The 20,375-nt window shown below is 44.6% G+C and overlaps 1 protein-coding gene across 2 annotated transcripts in view; it reads left to right on the forward strand.

The window, feature by feature from the left end:
- The first annotated feature begins 1,151 nt into the window (after positions 1 to 1,151).
- ntn2 (netrin 2) overlaps positions 1,152 to 20,375 on the forward strand; it is a 44,191-nt gene continuing 24,967 nt past the window's right edge. Inside the window, exons 1-2 of one of the 2 annotated variants that reach the window (XM_023411343.2) lie at positions 1,152 to 1,284; positions 14,754 to 16,059. In XM_023411343.2, the coding sequence (XP_023267111.1) occupies positions 15,009 to 16,059 (1,051 nt within the window). In that variant the 5' untranslated portion in view covers positions 1,152 to 1,284; positions 14,754 to 15,008. Of the gene's footprint in view, positions 1,285 to 3,733; positions 4,044 to 14,753; positions 16,060 to 20,375 lie in introns of those variants that run through there. The other variant, XM_023411342.2, reaches the window with a different exon arrangement.

A 20,375-nucleotide genomic window follows, 5' to 3' on the forward strand; every position in this document is an offset into this window, starting at 1 on the left:
GTCATATTGTGTCTTTTAATGGAACTCCCTGACCTTTAAACAAGAAATATGAACCGTCACTTTATGCAGAGACTCTGGCACAAGAGCACCCTGACCTCCTGGTCCTGTACCAATAGGCTTTGTTTGGTAATCTTTCCATGTTACAAATGCATGGTGTGCAGATAAGCATTGTTAAAACACCCACAGAACATTGTGTATTCTGGTTAAAATCCTAAACTGTATGAAGAAATTTTGGATAAAACATTTATAAAATGATTCATCTGACCATAATATTGTTTCCATTTGATCTTACAATTTAGTCATAAAAGACATGGTCTTAATATTCTAGTGTTGGAAGCAGATATAACAACGTGCGTAAATGTTTTTCAACTGTTTTTAAAAGGAAACAGGAAAGAAATAAGAAAAAAAAAACTTGTTTCAAGAAGTTGAAGTAAATGATGAAATCTAAATGATAACACAATAGGTTGATGTGATTTCTGGTTAACATACACTGTATATCACATACAAATCCTGGTGAGTACCTAAAGGTCCACTCTCATCCGAGGAGCAATTATGACCGACAGAAAGTTAGTGTAATAAATTTTGTTTTAAAACACAAAATGACACTGTGTAGGGACTTCGGCCTTACATTTTATTACAGGCCACAACATAAATCCTGACTTGTCCAACACAGGTGTTACTAATAAGATTAACGATGGCTGCATTCAATTTAGTGTTTTAGTGCCAGGGCTCTGTTGTGTGTACTGGCTCACTTACAGGGACAACTAAATGGAAGCGTGCATCATTACTGTTAATGGTAACACCTGTGCTGCACAGAGAAAGGCCAATTAGATTGATTAGATGGATTCGAAATAACGTGGCTTTATCTGCCTATTCTTACTATGTGGACATGACCGACAAGACAGTTGGACAAAGACAAAGTGTAAAGTAACGGTGTGGGTGGATCCTAGCTGAAGTGGTCTGCCCGAGTTTTACAATCATTTCGCCACAAGAGGGCGCCCTTCGCCTACTGAAAAAAACAGGTGGGGGGTTCCCCTCTGGACAAGGTAAGCATCCCTCCTTGCGTCCAACAGCAGGGGTGCCAAAAAATGAAGCGAGGAAAAAGCCGGAGGCTGACATTTTCTCCAGGGTGTCCGCCGCAGGGAACCCAGCGCCGAGAGCCCCGGGCTTTGAACAAACAGACCACTGAGACTTGTTTTGCAGACAAAATCAGCTCACTGATCCAAGTGCAACAACTCTAAAGGACCGAGGAGAGCTCCCCGCTTGAATCCCAACTGACAGCAAGTGAGTGTGTTGCCTGTTGTTGGTCTTGCTTTCTTTCATTCTGTCTTTAACGCAGTCTAATCTCTCCCGCTTGTAATTGGAGAGATAATCTACCTAGATTAGTGCCTTGCTGGCGGAGCTTCTTTATTTCACAGAAATGTGTCAGTGTTGGCACTTCTCTGGAAAATTGCATGTACATGGGCCATACTGTCAGTGTTTGAATAGACAAAGCTGTATGACTGCTGGAGACATTATGCAGCTGAGTGAAGGGTGAAGCTGACAGTAGAATATCTCAGTTTGTTGTCCTGTTACTGAACCAAAGATTTACAGTATTATGTTCAATTCCAAGAAACTCTGAAAATAATTGTCTCAGTTAAAACTTCAGCATTTAATTGGAAACAGGAAAGAAAATAGCTAGGATAATAAAAATAAAGACCAGGGGCCAATGAAAAAAAAAAATAGAGCAGAATAATTAGAAAACTGATTTAGACTTCTTGTAAACCCACGACAAAGTTTTTGAGAGGAGAAAAGAATTGCAAATGAATAATTGGTCTTAGACAAATAAAGGAATAAAGTGAATGGACAGGAGGCCAGAGGAGCAAAAGGAGTAATAACAATAAATACCAATGGAGACAGATAAATGTGCAGAGATGGGAAGTTGAACGATTAAAAAATGGTGTAATTCTTTTTATCCTACTGCACAATATTTCATAGCTCCACACTTCATTTATCCTGGCTCCAGTTTTATTAATTAGATTGATTTTATCTTTGTTGAACTGGCACAAGTTTGTGTTTAAATCCAATAACCGGCCACGTCATTTTCTTCTGTCCCATTCTGCTCATTGACATGTTAATTACTATTGGCTGCAGGTGTGCTCCGATATAGGTGTCACACACGCGCGCATGCGCGCACAGATGCACAGCTTTGGGGTTAATACTTATTATTTTCAGTTATCCGCGGGTTTGAATACATGTTTAAACGGTCTTTGTTTTGAGATTAATTATTGGAATAAAAGCGCCAAAACGAATCTCGGTCCCGGGCCGGACCGGGCCGAGCAGAGCCGGGCCGGGCTGTTCCCCCCAGTGGATGGTACAGTAAATACAGGAGGAATGTTGATCAGCTTACACCGGAGCCAGGAGGTGCTCGGGATTTGATCGGCCGTGATGCTCGGGTAATGACCCGCCGGTAGGCAGGCTGTACCTGCAATAACACACAAAGCAACACGCGGCCTGTCGCCTATAAATTAACGGGAATTATAAAACGGATTGTGGCCGTCCTCGCGGTTCTGCTGGGTTGATTTTTACAAGTGTAACATATGTTTTTCTGTACGCATTTAAAAAATAAGTAGCTGGTGCTCAGATGAGATTGGCTGAGACAATTTGCAAGCTGTAACAGGCGAACCAAAAAACACATTATTGCTTCCAACAAAAGTCACCATTCATGTTCGCTGACTGCTTTGTGTAGATACATGTCAATAATTCAGAACTATGGACCACAATTACATGTTTCAATTCTGAAGTCACTGCCGTGGCCTCTCCAGTGCGCTTTTACGCACACTCTCCCCTGGCAGGCTGAAAAACTGCAAACACTCATCATGACAAACCACATTTAGCTGTTGCTCTTTAACCTACACACTAACAGAGGGTATAAAGCCATATGAATGCAGTTAATGAGTTAATGTGCTGCTGTCATGGCCGAGGGCGCTGGGCCACATTTTCTGTGCCAAAATGAACCTCTCTCTCTCCACACACACACACACACACACACACACACACACACACACACACACACACACACACACACACACACACAGAGAAGAGACCATTTTCATGATGCAACGACGAGCCAATATCATGATAAATTTAATTTGATGCTACCTTTGTCATTACATATTAATAAAACCATCAAGACATTTTTGGTGCCTTGACGCACAGGCGTGCGCTAATAAATCCAACATGTGTTGGACCGTTATTAGGATTAATAAGTTATAACATTCTGCATCTGCCTCTTGTTTCTGTGGGCCCCGGAGCCCCGCTAGGCCCACTCTGTTTCAACAGGTTCAACGTTGTGTTCTCATTACGACCTCCATATGGCTGCCTGTGAACACAGCGAGCCATGGGGCATTTAGAGCAGGCAGCACAGTAACAATCAGTCCGTAAAGCGGCGGAGGTATTTGTTGTAAAAGTGAGACCAGTTGTGTTGTTTGAGGGGGAAAAAAAATCTTGAAGCAAGTGGTAGTTTGGTCAAGTGTTTATTTTCGTTTGCGCCTTATTCTGGCTGCAAACCTAAATTATGCGCATCACAAAATTACAGGTGAAATTCAACTTAACGTTAACAAAATACAGTGGGCTTTTCTATTTAGCCCCCCTCCCACCCACACTCCCACCCCCCACCCCTCTCTCTCTCCCTCTCTCTCTCTCTCTCTCCGGCACACATGGTTGGGAAAATCTGGGTTTCATTTTAATGGGGAGTAGCCTACCCCGGGCTCGCTTTACAACCTATGGATGTATTGGACGGTTTTCAGTTGGTTTGAGCTTCGGGCGCGGATGGGTGCAGTGGTTCACCTTCTCTCGGTTTCCCCTCTCTTTTGACTATGTGGCAGGGATTTTTCTTGTCTTTAAACATTTTAACGAGGCGAACGTGAGAAAGACGAGACACTTCTGCGTTTGGATAAGACGATTTCTGACGGAAGACAACCTAAAGATTAATTGGTGTGATTCTCTCTCAGGGGACGTCTTCTTCAATTCAGAGACAGCGACAGTTGCAACGTGATACTGGGGTAAGTTTATAATTTGCGGGTCACTGTGCCTGTTTATTACACACTCAGCGTGTTCCTGTTTTCTGTGGAGAGCAGATTTCAATTTTACGCACCACTTATTTCCTGAGACGAGAAGTAAGTGACTCACGGCGCTTTTTGTGACGGGCTGTCCATTACCTGCCATTTGTTTTAAATGAAGGCAATGACTATCATTACTTTATTAAAGGCTGAGGTCGTGTGACTGAAAGTGGGTGTTTGAGTCGCTGAATCACCGGGACGCGCTGGATCAGAGCTGCGGACACCGCAGACAGGTGTCAGCCTCCTCGGTTTACAACTGGCCCGTGGGTTGCAGCAAGAAAAAAAAAAGAGCAAGAAAAACAGCCCGTGCCGAGGATTTAATACGAGGTACAAGAGGTGGGCTATACGGAGCCAGTGAGCTTTAATAGCGACTTGGATTCAGAGCCAAGTGTGGATGCCAAAGCAAGCAGCGCGCTCCTCGGTTCCCGTCTTCCTCGGCACTGCCCTCGCCAAGTCTCCCAATGCGTTTGTCACTTCTAATATTTTCCTTTTTCGCTTTGACGCCACCGCATGCATAAAAACATTTGTGTGAAAAAAATACGAATGGCATATTTTTGTCTGCTGTTAATAGGGCACAATAACTTTGAAATACAGCGCCATGCAAAGTCGAGACAAATATGATTTTTCATGAAGACTGATCTGTAAAATAACTCAGGTTTAAAGGGAGAAGTGAGGTAGCTTAAAGCTGCGTCTTCTCTGCGGTTTATTGAGGATTAAAGCGATGATAGGCTTGATTTGCCACTGAAGCCCATTGTGAGCAAGGTGTGACAGGAAACAATAGCTTTGACAATAATAATGAGCTCCACCCTCTGTAAGCTCATCTGCTCTCCGCTCTCAAGCAGCAACAAGCCTGGAAGTGAAAGCGAGAGTCCCATACAGATTGCTTATCGTAACTGCTTCAATAGACTTAAAGTATGCCCCTATTGCACACTGAAACAGTGTCAGCCACTTGACCTACTTCTCACTCTCACCGCAAATGACTGGAATGGGTCCATGAAGAAGGCCTCTGAATCCTCACTGTTCACCGGGGTCAAAGAGAACGTGGAACATCAGGTTTAAACTGGGAGAAATGTGAGAGATGAATGTGTCTAATGAGGTGAGGTGCTTTTCATCTGGAGCGCAGTCATCGCTTCCCTGTTTGTGCAAATTAATCATCATTATTTAATTGCATCACACCCTGCTTCCATGAGTAACAAAGTGAGGGAGGTAGAGCCAGGAGCAGCTGAAGGCACATGATGTGGAAGCTAATCCAAAGCAACATAGTGCAGATTTTTTTTCACTCCTGTGTGTGTGTGTGTGTGTGTGTGTGTGTGTGTGTGTGTGTATACACTTGTATGTGGTATTTATGAACCCCAGAGAAAAGCGGGTGAACGGAGCTGGAGATGGAGAAAGCTGCAGGAACATGGGCAGATCATTTTCTCCTGCTTTGAAAAGCAGGATTCCTCAGGACTCTTGGCTCCGTCCACCTGAGCGAGTAAAGTCAACACATCTAATATATTTTTCTTCTACGGCTTCAGCAGCTTGACGGGGCAAAGTAATGCTAGATCTCTCTTTCTGTCAGTCCCCTTCTTCTCTGTTTTTGTTGGGTGTAACCATCCATCCCCTCCTCGAGTCAAGCATTTGTCATTTTTGAACAAATGATTCAAGCTGATTAAAAAAAAAAGAAATCAGTGCAGCTGTCAATGAACTCAAATATCAGAATGATCGACTTTCATAATACAGCTGTTTCACAGCAGCTACCATATCAGGCTCTGGCACCTGATTACAAAGCAAATATACTGGTCTAAGTTTCCTTGAATGGAAGATTAATATTGTACTTTGACTCCATGCAGAATTTCACATGCAGAGATTTTGTTTTTTTCCCTCTTGGATCAGTTTCATCCCTGACAAGAATTTCTTTTTGGACCTGGAGATCAATGTGGTGTGATAAAGCACCCACATCCCACACTAACATATTCACACATTCGTCCTCTCCGCTTTACAGGTGAGAATGAAGTTGAAATGCTGTCTTATTACTGACTTAAGTGGCTGTCTGTTTTCTCGTTGAGTGAAAAATTGGGTGTGTGAGTGCTCACCTTTCCTGTTAAAATACCTGTCATTCGTCAACATGACACCCAAGATGTCTCCCACTGTGGGAAGAGGATACGGGGGCAGAGATTTCACATGCTTCATCCTGCCTCTCCCTACACCCTGCTAGGCCTGCATGTGTCAGCCACACATTTGCTCCAGATGCAGGGATATATGTGTGTGTGTGTGTGTGTGTGTGTGTGTGTGTGTGTGTGTGTGTGTGTGTGTGAGGTCCACATGTGTGTGTCTGTGCCCACTTACTACCTATCAGTATGCTTATCAGACTTGGATGCACATAGTTGCTGTCCTCTGTCTTGATGGAGTTCTCAGGCGTGATGGGCTAACAGATGATTTCTCCAAAGCAACTACTTTTATTTACTTTCTGTCTGTTGTTTACACATTGACAACGGACTGGGTGCATGTTTGGCTCCCCCAGTGCTATGACAACCATGTATCCTAGCTGCTACCTCATCTGCTCATCTCATCTTGCTGACAGTTAGATAGCATTTATGTGAGCACACAAATGCAGAGCAACACACTCTTAAAATAGCAGGCTGCTGCTCTTTGCTAGCATGCTAACCTGTGAGCGGAGAGTGTCCTCCCTAAAATGAGAGCGTCAGTTGTGCCAGCAAGTGACAGATCCCTCTGGTGGTGTAAGAGGACGTTTGTTATAGAGTGATAAAGTCTGCGTGAGGAGGTCGGTGTGGATGGATGGTTCAACAAAACATCGTTCTTCAACATGGAAGATTTCAGTTTGTTTTCCATTTCAAAACCACAGCCAACAAGTCAAGTAAAAACAAACCAGTTGTAGCCTACTAAAAAGGTGGCAACCCTAGCCTTAACGTTGTTCACGTCTATTATTGTAACAATGACGACGAAGGTCCCCTCACCTTAACAAAGTGGTTATTTGGACCCAAACCATGATCTTTCTCTAAACCTAACCGAACCTTAGCCACAGTTTTGTCACATAATAAAACAGATGCGCTAATGGCTTTGCTACAAACGATGACACTGACAATAAATGATGAATGACATATTTGCTGTTTGATTTGGAAGACCTGTTGTTTTAATGTCAGTCAAGCCAAAAGACAGACATGTAGGTTCTTTCCCCTTTCTACTGGGAAACCACTGACCTCTGACCTCTAGGCAGAGGTCGACCGGTGTGCGCTAACATCGCCTTAGAGAGAGAATGAGCCGAGGGGAGAAGGGAAGAGAGTAACAAGCGAAGAGGGGAAAGGGAGTTGTCTGATGAGTCACAAGCTTTGGCCTCCTTCACAGTGTGTCTTCATGCGTGAGTGAGGGCACATATTGTGAATCCAACTACTAGAGAGCATGTGTTTGTCCGTCAGCAATGAGTGTATTTAAGTGTAATCTACGCAACCGTGCGAGTATTCCAAGCACTTAATAAAATGATTTGTGTTTTTTTTCCCCCTGCGAGTTCAAAGTGGGTCCTCGCTTTTGGCTGTGGGGTAGAGGTTGCTCTTGTGCAATGGAAAAAAACTGACCGTTTTCCTGTTCGGGGGGCTTTTTGGGAAAACCGCGGCTCTGCCTACCGCAGCCAGCCTTCAAAGGGCTTTGAAGGAGTGCTCACCTCTCCTCTCCTTAAATCCTTCCATCCCTCTAAACGAGCTACTTCCTCTCGTATCCAGGAACACCTCGCCTGCCTCTCCCCGACCACCACCATCCAACCACACTGCTGCAAAGCTGTGGTCAGGGTTATGCTCAGGTCCACGGGAAATGTTCAATCAAGGAGTCCTCACTCCACCCACTTGTGCTGAAAACAGGACACTTTTGGAACTTTAACCTCTCAGCATTTTCTTGCATGTCTTTAGCATCTCTGTAACCCGCGCACGGCCTTCATCCAGTAACAAACTTTGAGAAAGAAACTACAGCTCTGCCCGCCAGTGCAGGGCTGTGGGTGTCATCCCTTTCTCAGACGCATCTTGACAGCACATGTGGGGGAAATATTTCTTGTGTTTGAAAATGGATCACAGCTTGACATAGGAGGCTATAAATTTTTTGAACTCTAGTCCCTTCACTCCCAGGTCCATCGTTCTGTCAGTTAAAAATCCAAGTCAAAGCACAACTCTGTCCTCCCTCGCTCTCGAGTTCACAACTACATCTTTCTTTTTTGAAATAGTTATTTGGGACTGAGGCCTTGTGGGACCTCCTCAGTAGTTTGAAACCCCTGCCCCTGCTTTGATTTTAGCAAAGATGCCACTGTTCGGTAGCACACAATGACTTTGTTATTTTCAGCACCAGATTTTATGTTAAAAAAGAAAAAAAAAAACATATACAGAAAAATCTTGGTGAATATCATTCATTCACCTCATTGTTGAATTGTTCATTGTCTTTTAATTTACTTCATCTATCTTCTATAAACTGCAGTGAACAGTTTGTAATTGCAGAAAACACAAAACCCAAAAATGTTGTGATGTGTGTTGGTTCATGCAACAAAGCTCCTCTTATTCTACATTTCTGTGTTTTTGCCTGATCCGTTTCTCACAAATTAACCCTGTTTAACCCCGAGTCTAGTGAGTCACTGTTGCCCAGAACTTTCTGCCTGCTCATGTCCTCTCCCCTCCCTACACCTCGCATGTTCTCACCGAAAACACTGATCTCACAGAACATTTCATTAACAGAAAAATACACCACAACTTGTCCTATCAGCATTTTTTCGTCTGCTTTTCTACTAAACTGTATATATGCATAAATACAGAGAGTTGTAACTCAGCACAACTTCCTGTCTGTGATTCTATGAGAACCAGCCTGACCTCATATTCCACCTCGCGCTGTCTGTCTTCTCTCCTCCTGTTCGGTTCTGGATCAGGTTCTGTTGATCTAAAGAACCGCTGTCGGACCCTGGGCCAGCCGTGTGGGCTGGGCCACAGAAGCTGCTGCATTCCTCTGCTGGGCGTTCAGTATTTCTCCCCGCAGTGTCTCTCACTGTCAGTGGCAGAGATGGAAAGACAGACAAACAACATTTCATTTATGATACTGTTTGAATCTTACTGCTCCGTCTGTAGCCTCACAGCCACTTCTGAACCGGTGGTGTATGATCAGATTGTTGCTGTTGTAGCAACTAGTTCAGGTGTAGCAGGTGTTGCTCTTTATATAATAGCGAGTCGATGAACCACTTTGAACATTGGAGTGAAAATCAGGCAAAAAACGTGGATATTTTTTGGATTAAGCTTTACAAAAGACACACAGAGCTTCTGAGCAGACATAAGTGGGCTTTAAATTTGTCAGTGATCCTCCTGCTAATGACGCCCTCAGCTGTGAGAGTTGACCCCCTCCTGCCCTCGGCCCTCCCTGCTCCTCCTCCCCTCTTCCTCCCCTCCTCCTCCTCAATCCCTAATGAATGCCAATGAGGTGCTCTGGGTACATTTCAAACCCACACCCACCACACACACTTACACAAACAGCAGGATCGTTGTCACCACTGCGGAGATGGCCATCATCAAGTGGAATTCAGACCACTACTGTCTGACCCCTGTTAGCTGAGGCCTGTCAGTCATGCCTCTTAGTGTGTGTGTGTGTGTGTGTGCGTGTGTGCGTGTATATGTGTGTGTGTGTGTGTGTATATGTGTGTGTATATGTGTGTGTGTGTGTGTGTGTGTGTGTGTGTGTGTGTGTGTGTGTAAGGATACAGATAGTAAGGATCTGATTTGTGCTGATCCAATTAGTCGCTCTGTCAATTAGTTGGTCAACAGAAAATGAATCACCAACAGTTTATTCCTGTTTTTTCCACTGCTGCTCTGTTTTATATTGTTTCAAATTACACGAAAATGATTTATATGTGGGAAGGTGATCAGCTCATTTATGAAGACATCAGCACAAGGATCTTGTGATTGGCATAGTCACCACTTTCTGTCATGTCAATACAACAATAGATGCAGCGATAGATAGGATTTACAAATGGAGAAGCAAGATCTGAGATGTCATTCTGCTGAGTAGCGTCAACGAACAGCATCAAACCATGTGCAATCTGTGTACAGGGGGGATTTCTGACTTTGTTGCTGCTCTCACTGTTCTTTTATATTCATACAATGCATCTTTCCATGATGTTAATGAGAATGGAGGTAGCCCTGTTGTTAGCCTATTAAAAAGTCCTCCATGGTTCTGGCCAGCCACTAATAACCCCACCAGGGATTACTGTACAGCAGTCTGGAAGGACAGCAGGGCTCCAGTTGGGGCCTCAGTTTGCTGTCATCCGAGAGAGGCAACCCAGAAGACCTCCATTCACTCCCAGTCTGAGAGGGGCCACCACGCCAACTCTCTAGAGCAGCTTGAAAGGCTCCCACTTGGGATACAAAGTGGCTCAGCTGTCCCTCTCCTATCCTCACCTCCCCCGGCACCCTCCTCTACACCCAAGCCAAATAAAGCCTCTCAGCAACTTCTGTTTTCCTAATCTGTGAACTCTGACAGAGGCGTCCACGCTTGAAAGAGAGACAGCTCAACATGGGATGATCTCCCGGTGACAGGGAGAAGCTGAAAAAACGTTCCCCGGAATGTCTCTGCTGAAATCGCCAGACCACCCTGCCATCTTCCTGTTCCCGTCTTTCTCTTTCTCTCTGCCTCTCTTCCTACCTCTCTCTGTCACTCCCTCTGTTGCTCGCCCACCTTTTTTTTTTTTTAAATCTAATTTCCCTTCCTTTTGCCCTCCATCATTTACCTTCTCTAATTGGGCTGTCACTGGTTGATTAAAACCAATGAATCTGTTCCAATTGCCAAATGGCCTGAGTAGTCTTTGTAGCTAAGTGCAACTTCTTATGTAGAGGGCTTCCATCTAAAAGCCTCATATTTTTCATCCATTCCCATTCTGTGCCCATAATACTAATGGACAAATTATTTAACACTGCAGTAGTTTAGCCACAGAGTATTGTAGCCCGGCAGCACACATACATTTTCCTTGCCATTATTCAACAGAGGAATGTTGCAGTGATGAATTGACCATACAGTTTATATTTGTCACTGCACTCCAAGCAGCCATTCACTCGGAAATGACTTAGCTGCCACAGGGAACAGTTTATCTTGTATAAATGGTGGTAGGTTTGTGTGCTGGGGTCAGATCCAACTTTGATGAAACACTCAGTGATTGAAATGTAAACCGAAGGCTAGCCAATATCAAAAATCGAAATATTAACTTATTAGAGGAATAGTTATTAGTTTTCACACTGATGTGATGTAAACATAGAGACCACTCGCGTCTGTACAGTAATTACAAAGCTACAGCCAGCAGCCGGTTAGCACAGAGACTGGAAACAGAGGCGAACAGCTAGCATGACTGTGTTCAACGGTAACAAAATTGGCTTACCATGCAAATTGAACAAATAAGATATAATGTGATAATTAGTGAGCTTTAGTGGTTTTTAGTGGTTACATTTGGATTGTGCCAAACTCTTTCTCCTTTATGATCTTTGTGCTAAGCTAAGAAAAACTAGCTTCATATTTACATGATATTTGTGTTGATCTTCTCATCTAACTCTAGGAAAGAAAGAGTATTTCCCAACATGTCAAATGACTGAAATCTGGAAGAATAAAAAAATGTTTTTACATCAGCATTATAAACACTTCTTGTCTGAAGAGCTTCATCCTTTCCTCGGTAGATTCTTGAAAATGTTGCAACTAACCCAGCATTTCCATGTGGTTCTCACTGTCTTCTTCAGAGAGACGGAGACGTGGGCCTGCAGCTGTTGCTACTTCAACCACATTTAATGAAAGACAATGTCTGCCCCCACTGAGGGAAACTTGTGGCTTGTTAAACACACTGTCAATGCTGAAAGCAGAGAATTTTCTTGCTGAAACAGATTCTTAGTATCTCAAAGGTCAGCCAGCTACACAACTGTGCTGACATCTTGACCAGGCTTTCAGATTCAGGGAGATTTTGTGGAACTGGCTCACATTTCGCATTTTTTATTGTGATATAGAATAAGTCTTAAGTTTTTAATAAAGACCAGATTTTTCTGCCAGAGCACATAGTTGTTGGACTGTCTCAGAGAATTGTTAACACTTACTGTGAGGCTAGCATCTATTTCAGAGGGCACACTGAGTGGAATTAAACAGCCTTGTCACTGTTCTCTCTCTGTTTAACCTACACGTTCATCTGCCAGACGCGCCTGACAGCACCAGACCCTGGAAGAATCTCCCAGCAGGCCCGGCAGCACGCGGACCGCACCATATTTAGACATCCAAAGTCCAGACACAGACCAATGCAGTCCTCCACTTTAATCTGTCTCCTCTCTGTTTCTGCCTCCATCTCTCCCTCTCTCATTTTTTATGTCCTTCCCTCAACTCCCTCCCTCCATCTCTGTCACTTCCCTTCTCTCTCCCACCGCTTCCATTCATCTCTGTCCTCGCTCGCCCTCCCTCGAGTCATTTCTGCTCTATCACTGTCATGCCCCTCACGGTTTCTCTCCCCCTTGTGTGTCCCTCTTTTCCTTCCTACCCACTTAAACTCCCTCTATCCTCGTGCCTGTTTGTCCTCTTTTCTAGTATCTTGTGTCTGTCAGGTCTTTTCCTGCCTGTTTTTTTTTCTTTACAACTTTGTCTAACTTCCTCTCACTCCCTCAGCGACATGCCCATCAAATCTCGAGACTGAATTTTTTCTTTCTTCCCTCACCTGTCATAATTTCTGCCCCTTCTTCCTGCTTCTTTCCGCCCCCTTCCTCTTCTCTCTCAGAGCCTCCCCACTGTCTCTTTTCTCGGATGAGCGTGCTGCTGATGGAAGCTGGGCCTGGATGCTAATGAGTTGCTAATTCTATCAGCCGTCTCTCCATGCCCTCCCCAGTGGGTGTCAGGCCCGCCAGATTTACCACGGCCAGCCTTTTGATGGAGTGCCTTGGCTGATGAACTCCCGCCAGCGTGCCCACTTTCACCTCGTCGTCCTCAGACACATGTCATTGATCAATGTCCTTATCTGTCCTGGCAAGGCCCACTCCCAGTCCAATCATTTATGAGCAGGCCCATTCCCTGCAGTCTATTTTTCATGTTAAATATTCTAATAGCAGGGGGATTTTTTTCCAAATGTTTTCATGCTCAGGTCTTAAAATTTCTTGTGGCTACTTTAGAGAAAATATATGATTATGTCTTTATCCCAAGTATAGCTCAAAATTAAGCAGAAAAGAAGTATGAAGTAGGATTTTAAATGGATGTGTAGCTACCTCCTAAAAGTTGTGCATTCAACTCTGACATTTTCTTCCTCACTGTCTCCCTGCCCTGTATAATTCCCTCACACTCTTTTCCTTTAATACCCAATCTGCGGTTGAGGAGAGGCCAAATGGCTGGGTTTAAGCACTTGAGCACAGAAGAGTGGTCCTATTTACCAGGCCACTGGGCTCTTTTTGAGGGTTGCTAGCTTTGGACCCCTCACACAAGAAAAGAACGAAACTTTTGTTTTTCCGACTCCCCTTAAATCCGTCTGTCTGCCTTCCCCGCTTGACTGAAGTGGATACAGAGGCGGCCTTTTGTTCTACCAAGATGAAGAGGGATGCTGTAGTATAAGAAGGGGAGCGAGGGTAGGAGGAGGTGGGTGTGATTCATTGTAATTTAATAAATACCTCGCAAAGAGGGTCGGGGTGCCTTCTCAACCCCTCAGCTGTCTGTTTTGAAATGGGGCTCCTCTAGATTTGACACCCAGGGAAGTAAAAAAGGGGATTATGGGAGGAAAAGCCTCAGGCCATCTACATCTCTTTCTCTGTCTTTTTCTTTGCCCCAAAGCTTTCTCTCCCTGCGCCCCTCACTCTTTCTCTCTCTGGGACCAGGAGGCCCCTCGTCTAGCTGTGAGTGTATCAATGATGTCATCCAGGTACCTATCTCGACCCAGAGATTTACAATGGCTTGAATGGAGTCTCGTAGCCTCAGTTCTTCTAATACAGAGTATAATCCTCAAATAGCTATCACTTCTTGTGAATTTTCTGGTTCAGTGAGTGAACATAAAGCTGTCTTTTCTCAGGTCAGCACTGTGTGACAATAGCATTGCAATGGTTGATTTCCTTTCAAATTCGTGCAAAAATCAGTAAGAGCTCTAAACTAGAGCCATGTCCTCATATATAAAACTGCTTCTTTTTTTTTTTTCAGCAACAGCTCTTAAAGCAGAGGTTTGACCAGGGTCACACACGGTCCACTGCTTTGCAACATCACCAGGGATTATAGGGTGACTTCTGCCATGCTGCTCAAGCATGACCAGAAGGCTTGGCCAGTTTTGACCTGAATGGAAGTACTGAATGAGAGGCAGGCATTGAAATTCAGGGTGCAGTCACTTGCAGCCGCTAATGTCTCTCTTTAAATGGTCACATCCTTTCTCTTGGGCCTCCCATCTAACTGTCTTCTCCTCTGACAGGCTTTTAGTCAATGAAAACACTCACTTAATTGTACAGTACAAAAGATCCAAATTAATTTCCTTTAGAAGGGCAAATATAAGATAGATAGATAGATAGATAGATAGATAGATAGATAGATAGATAGATAGATAGATTTCTTTTTTAAACAGTAGAATTCAATCAGTGTCCGTTTCTATTTCATATCCTATTATGGTAAAAATATGTCTATGACATTGACCTTTGTGTTTATTTCTCTCTCTTGCAGGAAGGGCTCTGGTCAGACTGAAGTGAAGGGTCACTGAGCTCAGACACTCTCCTTCCACTAACTCACAATTATACACACACACACACACACACACACACACACAAAGGGGAAAGTCACAAAAACAGACAAAGCCAAACAAGGACACTTACTCACATTTACACTCATAGACTCTTGACTACACACACGTACACACACACAAAGACTCATTCGTGCACAAACACAGACCCACATTCACGAACAGGCCCTCTGAGCAGGATGAGGGAACCCTGGAGGTGCCTGCTGGGCCTGTGCCTCCTGGCATGCTCAGTCTCCACCCACAGTGCCGCCAATCCCTTTGCAGGACAGCAGACCCCTCCAGACCCTTGCTATGACGACACAGGTGCAGCCCGCCGCTGCATCCCCGAGTTTATCAATGCTGCCTTCGGCAAGGAGGTGACGGTGTCCAGCGTCTGTGGCCGGCCTCCATCCCGTTCCTGTAGTGTGGTGGAGCGGGGCGACGACCGGCCTTCTGTACGCACGTGTCAAATCTGTGACGCAGCTGACCCTCGCCGTGCCCACCCGGCTTCCTACCTCACCGACCTCAACTCAGCCCATAACCTCACCTGCTGGCAGTCTGAGAATCTGAACATCTCTCCGTACAATGTGACTCTCACTCTTTCATTGGGTAAAAAGTTTGAGATTACTTACGTCAGCCTGCAGTTCTGTTCACCACGACCTGAGTCCCTGGCCATATACAAGAGCATGGACTACGGCAAAACCTGGATGCCCTACCAGTTCTACTCTTCACAGTGCCGGCGTATGTACAATCGGCCCAACAAAGCAACCATTACCAAGCAGAACGAGCAGGAGGCTCTATGCACAGATGGCCACACTGACCTCTACCCGCTCTCTGGAGGACTCATTGCTTTCAGCACTCTGGATGGACGGCCCTCTGGTAAAGACTTTGACAACAGCCCAGTCCTCCAGGATTGGGTGACCGTCACCGATATCCGTGTGGTTTTCAACCGGCCCCAGTTACCGCGGGAGCTCGGGCTGGGGGCTGGAAGCAACAGTGGAGGGAGGGACGATGACCCCATGGCAGTGACATCAACGCTGCCAACTTATTTCTATGCAGTGGGAGACTTCCAGGTGGGCGGGAGGTGTAAATGCAATGGACATGCCTCACGCTGTCTGAAAGACAAGGAAGGCAAACTGGTGTGTGACTGCAAACACAACACAGAAGGACCTGAATGTGACCGCTGCAAGCCCTTTCACTACGACCGACCGTGGCAGAGGGCCAACGCCCGCGAGGCCAATGAGTGTCTGCGTAAGTCTTTCCATCTATCTGTCATTCTTTAGACATGTTTGAGTTAGCCTGCTATGGAACATACTGAAGATCTATGTTTGCCTGTGAAAAAAAAATAAAAAATACAGACCAGTTCTGAGAATTTACATTTAGCACAACAGGTTTTCTGACAGGAGCATGAACACAATGGCTCTATAATACTATGTATTTGACTTATAAAAAATCATAGAACTAAGAACTTCCTACAATTATTCTTGTAGATCACATTCCAGTCTTTGTAGAAATATCCTTTACACAAATTCAGTGGCTATTAAAAAAGGAGCACACAAATGTTTCGAAACACCTGTATGCAGACCACCCTCTCTCTCTTCAGCTGTCATCCCTGCCCTATTCCTTCCCCCCCTCCTCTGACTATATTATATAGAGATATTGTTTCCTCAGTACGTCTCTGTAGTCCTAATGAGGATGGGACCAAGACAGGACACTGAACCCTGTTACACACACATCATTGCGACTGCCATATAATGTACAATACAAACATCCCATTCAGGAAATGTAGGAAAAGTTTTAAAACAGTCATGACCTTTCCACCGCCCAATTTAAGGATATGAGGACAGCCATATAAAGTCAGGCCAACAAATTGAATCTGCACTCATACACACAGAGAAGGAACTATGATGTTTGACTCTATTAATGGTGATTAATAGTGTTGCCAACATACCAGATAGGTTTGTGTTTATTCAGGTGAGGACTTTTGGTAGCATATAGTGGTTGAGCTGGCAACTCTGGCAACGTCTCTCAAAACACACTGGCCCATCCTTTCCTTTCACTTCCCATCAGCCTGTTCTGTTTACCATTCCTCTACAGGGAAACAGGCTGACTCTCAACAAAATCATGTTTTCTGGACTTTTCTATGAAAAAAAAAAAAAAATCATTTTCTCAAGCAAGTCTAAACAGTGGATGACAACAGCTCAAGTCATTGGCTCACAGCTACAGCTAAGTCATCCAAGAATGTTATTTGGCAGCGTTTGCCTTTACCTCAAGACATGCTCTGTAAAAGTCATCCAGACGTGCTCTGAAAGCGTGCCAAGTAAAATTATAGCAATTTCTGTGGCAATTTTTGTTAATGTAAAGGGATAACCTTTGTATTGGATTAGGATTTTCTATGATAACAGGCCTCTGATGTGATAGTTAGCATATATATTAACTTCATGGCTGTACAAGGGTTTTAGACACACATCATGTTAGTCATGTGATTTAGCAGGAATTCATTCTCTAACATGTGGATGTTTCTTTGGCGGTAATTTTTCACAGTATTTTTCTGTTTGTATAAATAGACATAGGTGGAATTTAATTCAGGTCAATTTTGCTTGTCATAAAAATTTGTTAGTGTAGGAAAATAAAACCATATTAGAAACCACTGTCCCCATTTTAACCTCTCTCAGTAATGAAATAAAATTACAGCCAGAGAGAAAAAAAGCAGGAGTCGAACACTGAAAAACAGTGTATATTTTTCAAACATGTTGTAATTGCTCAGTGAGCTGGCCTGAGATCATATTTAGCATTGAACAGTGCCAGATCTGTTTAAAGGGGACAAATAGTGACAGAGCCAGAGCAGCAAGGCTATTTTAACATCAGACCAGCCAGCGAACGCTCCCTCCCCTTGCTCTGTGCTCTGAAACCTCCCATGCTAACACTACCTTACTTTGGCCTCTCACCTGTTCTTGACACCCTCGCTTACATACACACCTAGCTCCCTTCTAGAACAATTTCCTCTAAGTCCCTCAGTGTTTTTTCTCTCGTACTCTTGCACACACCCTCTTTCAAATGTCCCGTAGCTGTTTCCGAAATGTTACACCCGTTTCCCGTAGATCTCTTCTCTGCGGGACTGATATGTCACTTCTGTCCATGATTTCTGGACTAAACCGCCCGGCTACACCGGCCAACTCTGATGACCTAATCCCAGTGTTGATACAGGGCAGTTAAAGCCTATTGCAAGTTGCACGCTATACCTGATCACACATCCGGACACGCCAAAAAAGTGAGTCCCAGATGTCCACAATTTCATGTTCCACAAGCCTCTTTACAGCTTATTCCGGTAGAACCGGTTCCAAGATATCCTCAAAGTAGCAGGAGAGCCTTTAAAAAGCCTCTCCAGTGTATATTAAAGCCCATTCTTTAAATGCACCCGCCCCTTGTTGATTTCTCAGCTTGCACTTCTTTCTGACATGCTGTGTGGAATGGCGGCAGGCTGCGGTGCAAGCCCTGAGGCATGCCATTGTGGCAGAGAGGTGTAAGTATTAAGACTGTGAAAGTGTGGAAGAGTGGCAAGCTACAGAGCCGAGGAGTCCCTTAGGTGTCACCAGAACCTTCGTGAGGCCCTGGGGGTGTTTGGATTGGAGGGAGGGTCTGAGAGGGCTGCTCTGAGGTCATGAGCCTTTGTGGGGTGGTGACAAGGTTAAGTTGATGGGGAGATGGTTTGTGGGTAACTCAGGAATTCAGAGTGGGCAGATGTAGAGCCAAATCAATGGTTATTTCACACCCTGCCTCTGAGTCTGTCAGCCTTTGAGAAATGATGTGCCTGGTAGCCAGATTTCACCACTTTAAACATTATTGTTAGGATTGTTTTAAAGATTTTGCAAGGTTCTGCTCCCACTCGCAGTAATCTTTACCCCGCAGACGAAGAACATTGTTTCTGACAGGCTGGTTTGATTGTTCGCGAGTCTTACTAAATGTCTGACATGCACCGCACCGAGATTACTGTCTGTGCTCTTGGCAAGCTCACGAACAGTCTCCAGACACAAGCCATGCACACACACGCCCATCTGCCGCCACCCTCACTATGAATCCTGCCTGAAGACATTGGTTTACAAATCCCCGCTCTAGTAGTCATGGAGGGCAGCCTCGTAAAGGAGCGTGTCTGTTTGCATTGAGGGAGACATGATGGAAAAAGCTGTGATTTATCTGCCCGGAGTTTGAGCCACAGGACAGAATGAGGAAACAGATGGATAAGAGCTATTTGGTTACTGGTTGTGATGGAGTATTGGCTTTTCTGTTGGCATGGTCGATGCAGTAATGTAAATACTTTATGTTGACTTAAAAATGTGAGACGCTATATCATGCCATAATAGAGTCTGCCACAGTCACTGCATAAGATGAAGAGGCCTCTTGTAGAGTCAACGACAATGTGACATCCTGAGTAGATGATAATTTATGGCGGTGTAGTAGCTCTCTACTCTTGGCTGTGTCTGCAGCCATCTTGGCCCTGTTTGGCTGCGGCACCAAGCTGTTCTATTCTCCAGCCCTTCCTCTCTCTCATTTGGACTCAGCCAGCAGGAAGTCCAGAGTACTGCTCTGGGACACTACGCGCCCAGGGCCAGACACCATCCATCCCTAATGGACCAACCAAGCCAGGTCTGCTCCCAGTGTTGCGCCAGGCACACCGTTATGCATTCATAGCATTAAACAGAGGTCATGTAAAGGCCGTTGGAGTTGCCATTTGAGCTGAATTGCCAGAAATGCAGGTGAGCTGTGGTTGGGAGCAGAGTTGGGTGTTCCTGCTCTGCTGCAGTGTTTGGGTGTGGTGTTGCATATTTTTCATAGTAAATTTGACATTGAATCCAGCGGGAAATGAGTGATATGGTAGGCTATTCTGTTTTTGCACAAGACGGGGAGTTTCCTTTGAAATTAAATCAATCAACCAAATAACTATTCACTGCAGACTCATTATACATCAGCCCATGTCATCACCTGAAGGACATTCTCACAAATTAGTTATTACCTCTAAAGAAAAGTTATTAGCTGTTACATAATAGATGTTATTAGATCATGTCTGCGACACTAATGAAACAGCAGTTGCATTAAAATTACAGCGGAAGAAGGAGAAGCAGAACAGACAGATTTTGAAGTTGCAACTCTTGTCGCAAGCCCGGTCAAACCTTTTGTGGGAGCTTGTGGTTTTTGGTGGGCTCAGCCTCTGCTTTTTGGAAACTATTAGCTGGAATTAGGGGGACATTGACAGATGGGTTTCTTAGGGAGAGTAGTGTTATCCAGCAGAGGGGTGTGTGTGTGTGCGTGTGTCTATGTTTGTGTGAACGTGTGTGTCGGAGGAAGAAGCCAGCCAGGAACACATGCTAAGGAACAGGGCTCAGAATAAGCTCTCGGATCTCTACAGAGCTATGGAAACTCTGAAGACCACAGAAGTACAAACTCTCTTTCTATTTCTCTCTCTCTCTCTTTCTCTTCATTCCTCTCACTGACAAGGGGCAGATGGTTATTTAATGCTGATTAGAATTTCAAAATAGGCCTCCATCCTTTCACAGCATACTCCCCCCACC

This window comes from Seriola lalandi, unplaced genomic scaffold (genome assembly GCF_002814215.2).
Source record: "Seriola lalandi dorsalis isolate HSWRI2012SDOR001 ecotype SW California unplaced genomic scaffold, Sedor1 jcf7180002054464, whole genome shotgun sequence".
NCBI lineage: Eukaryota > Metazoa > Chordata > Actinopteri > Carangiformes > Carangidae > Seriola > Seriola lalandi.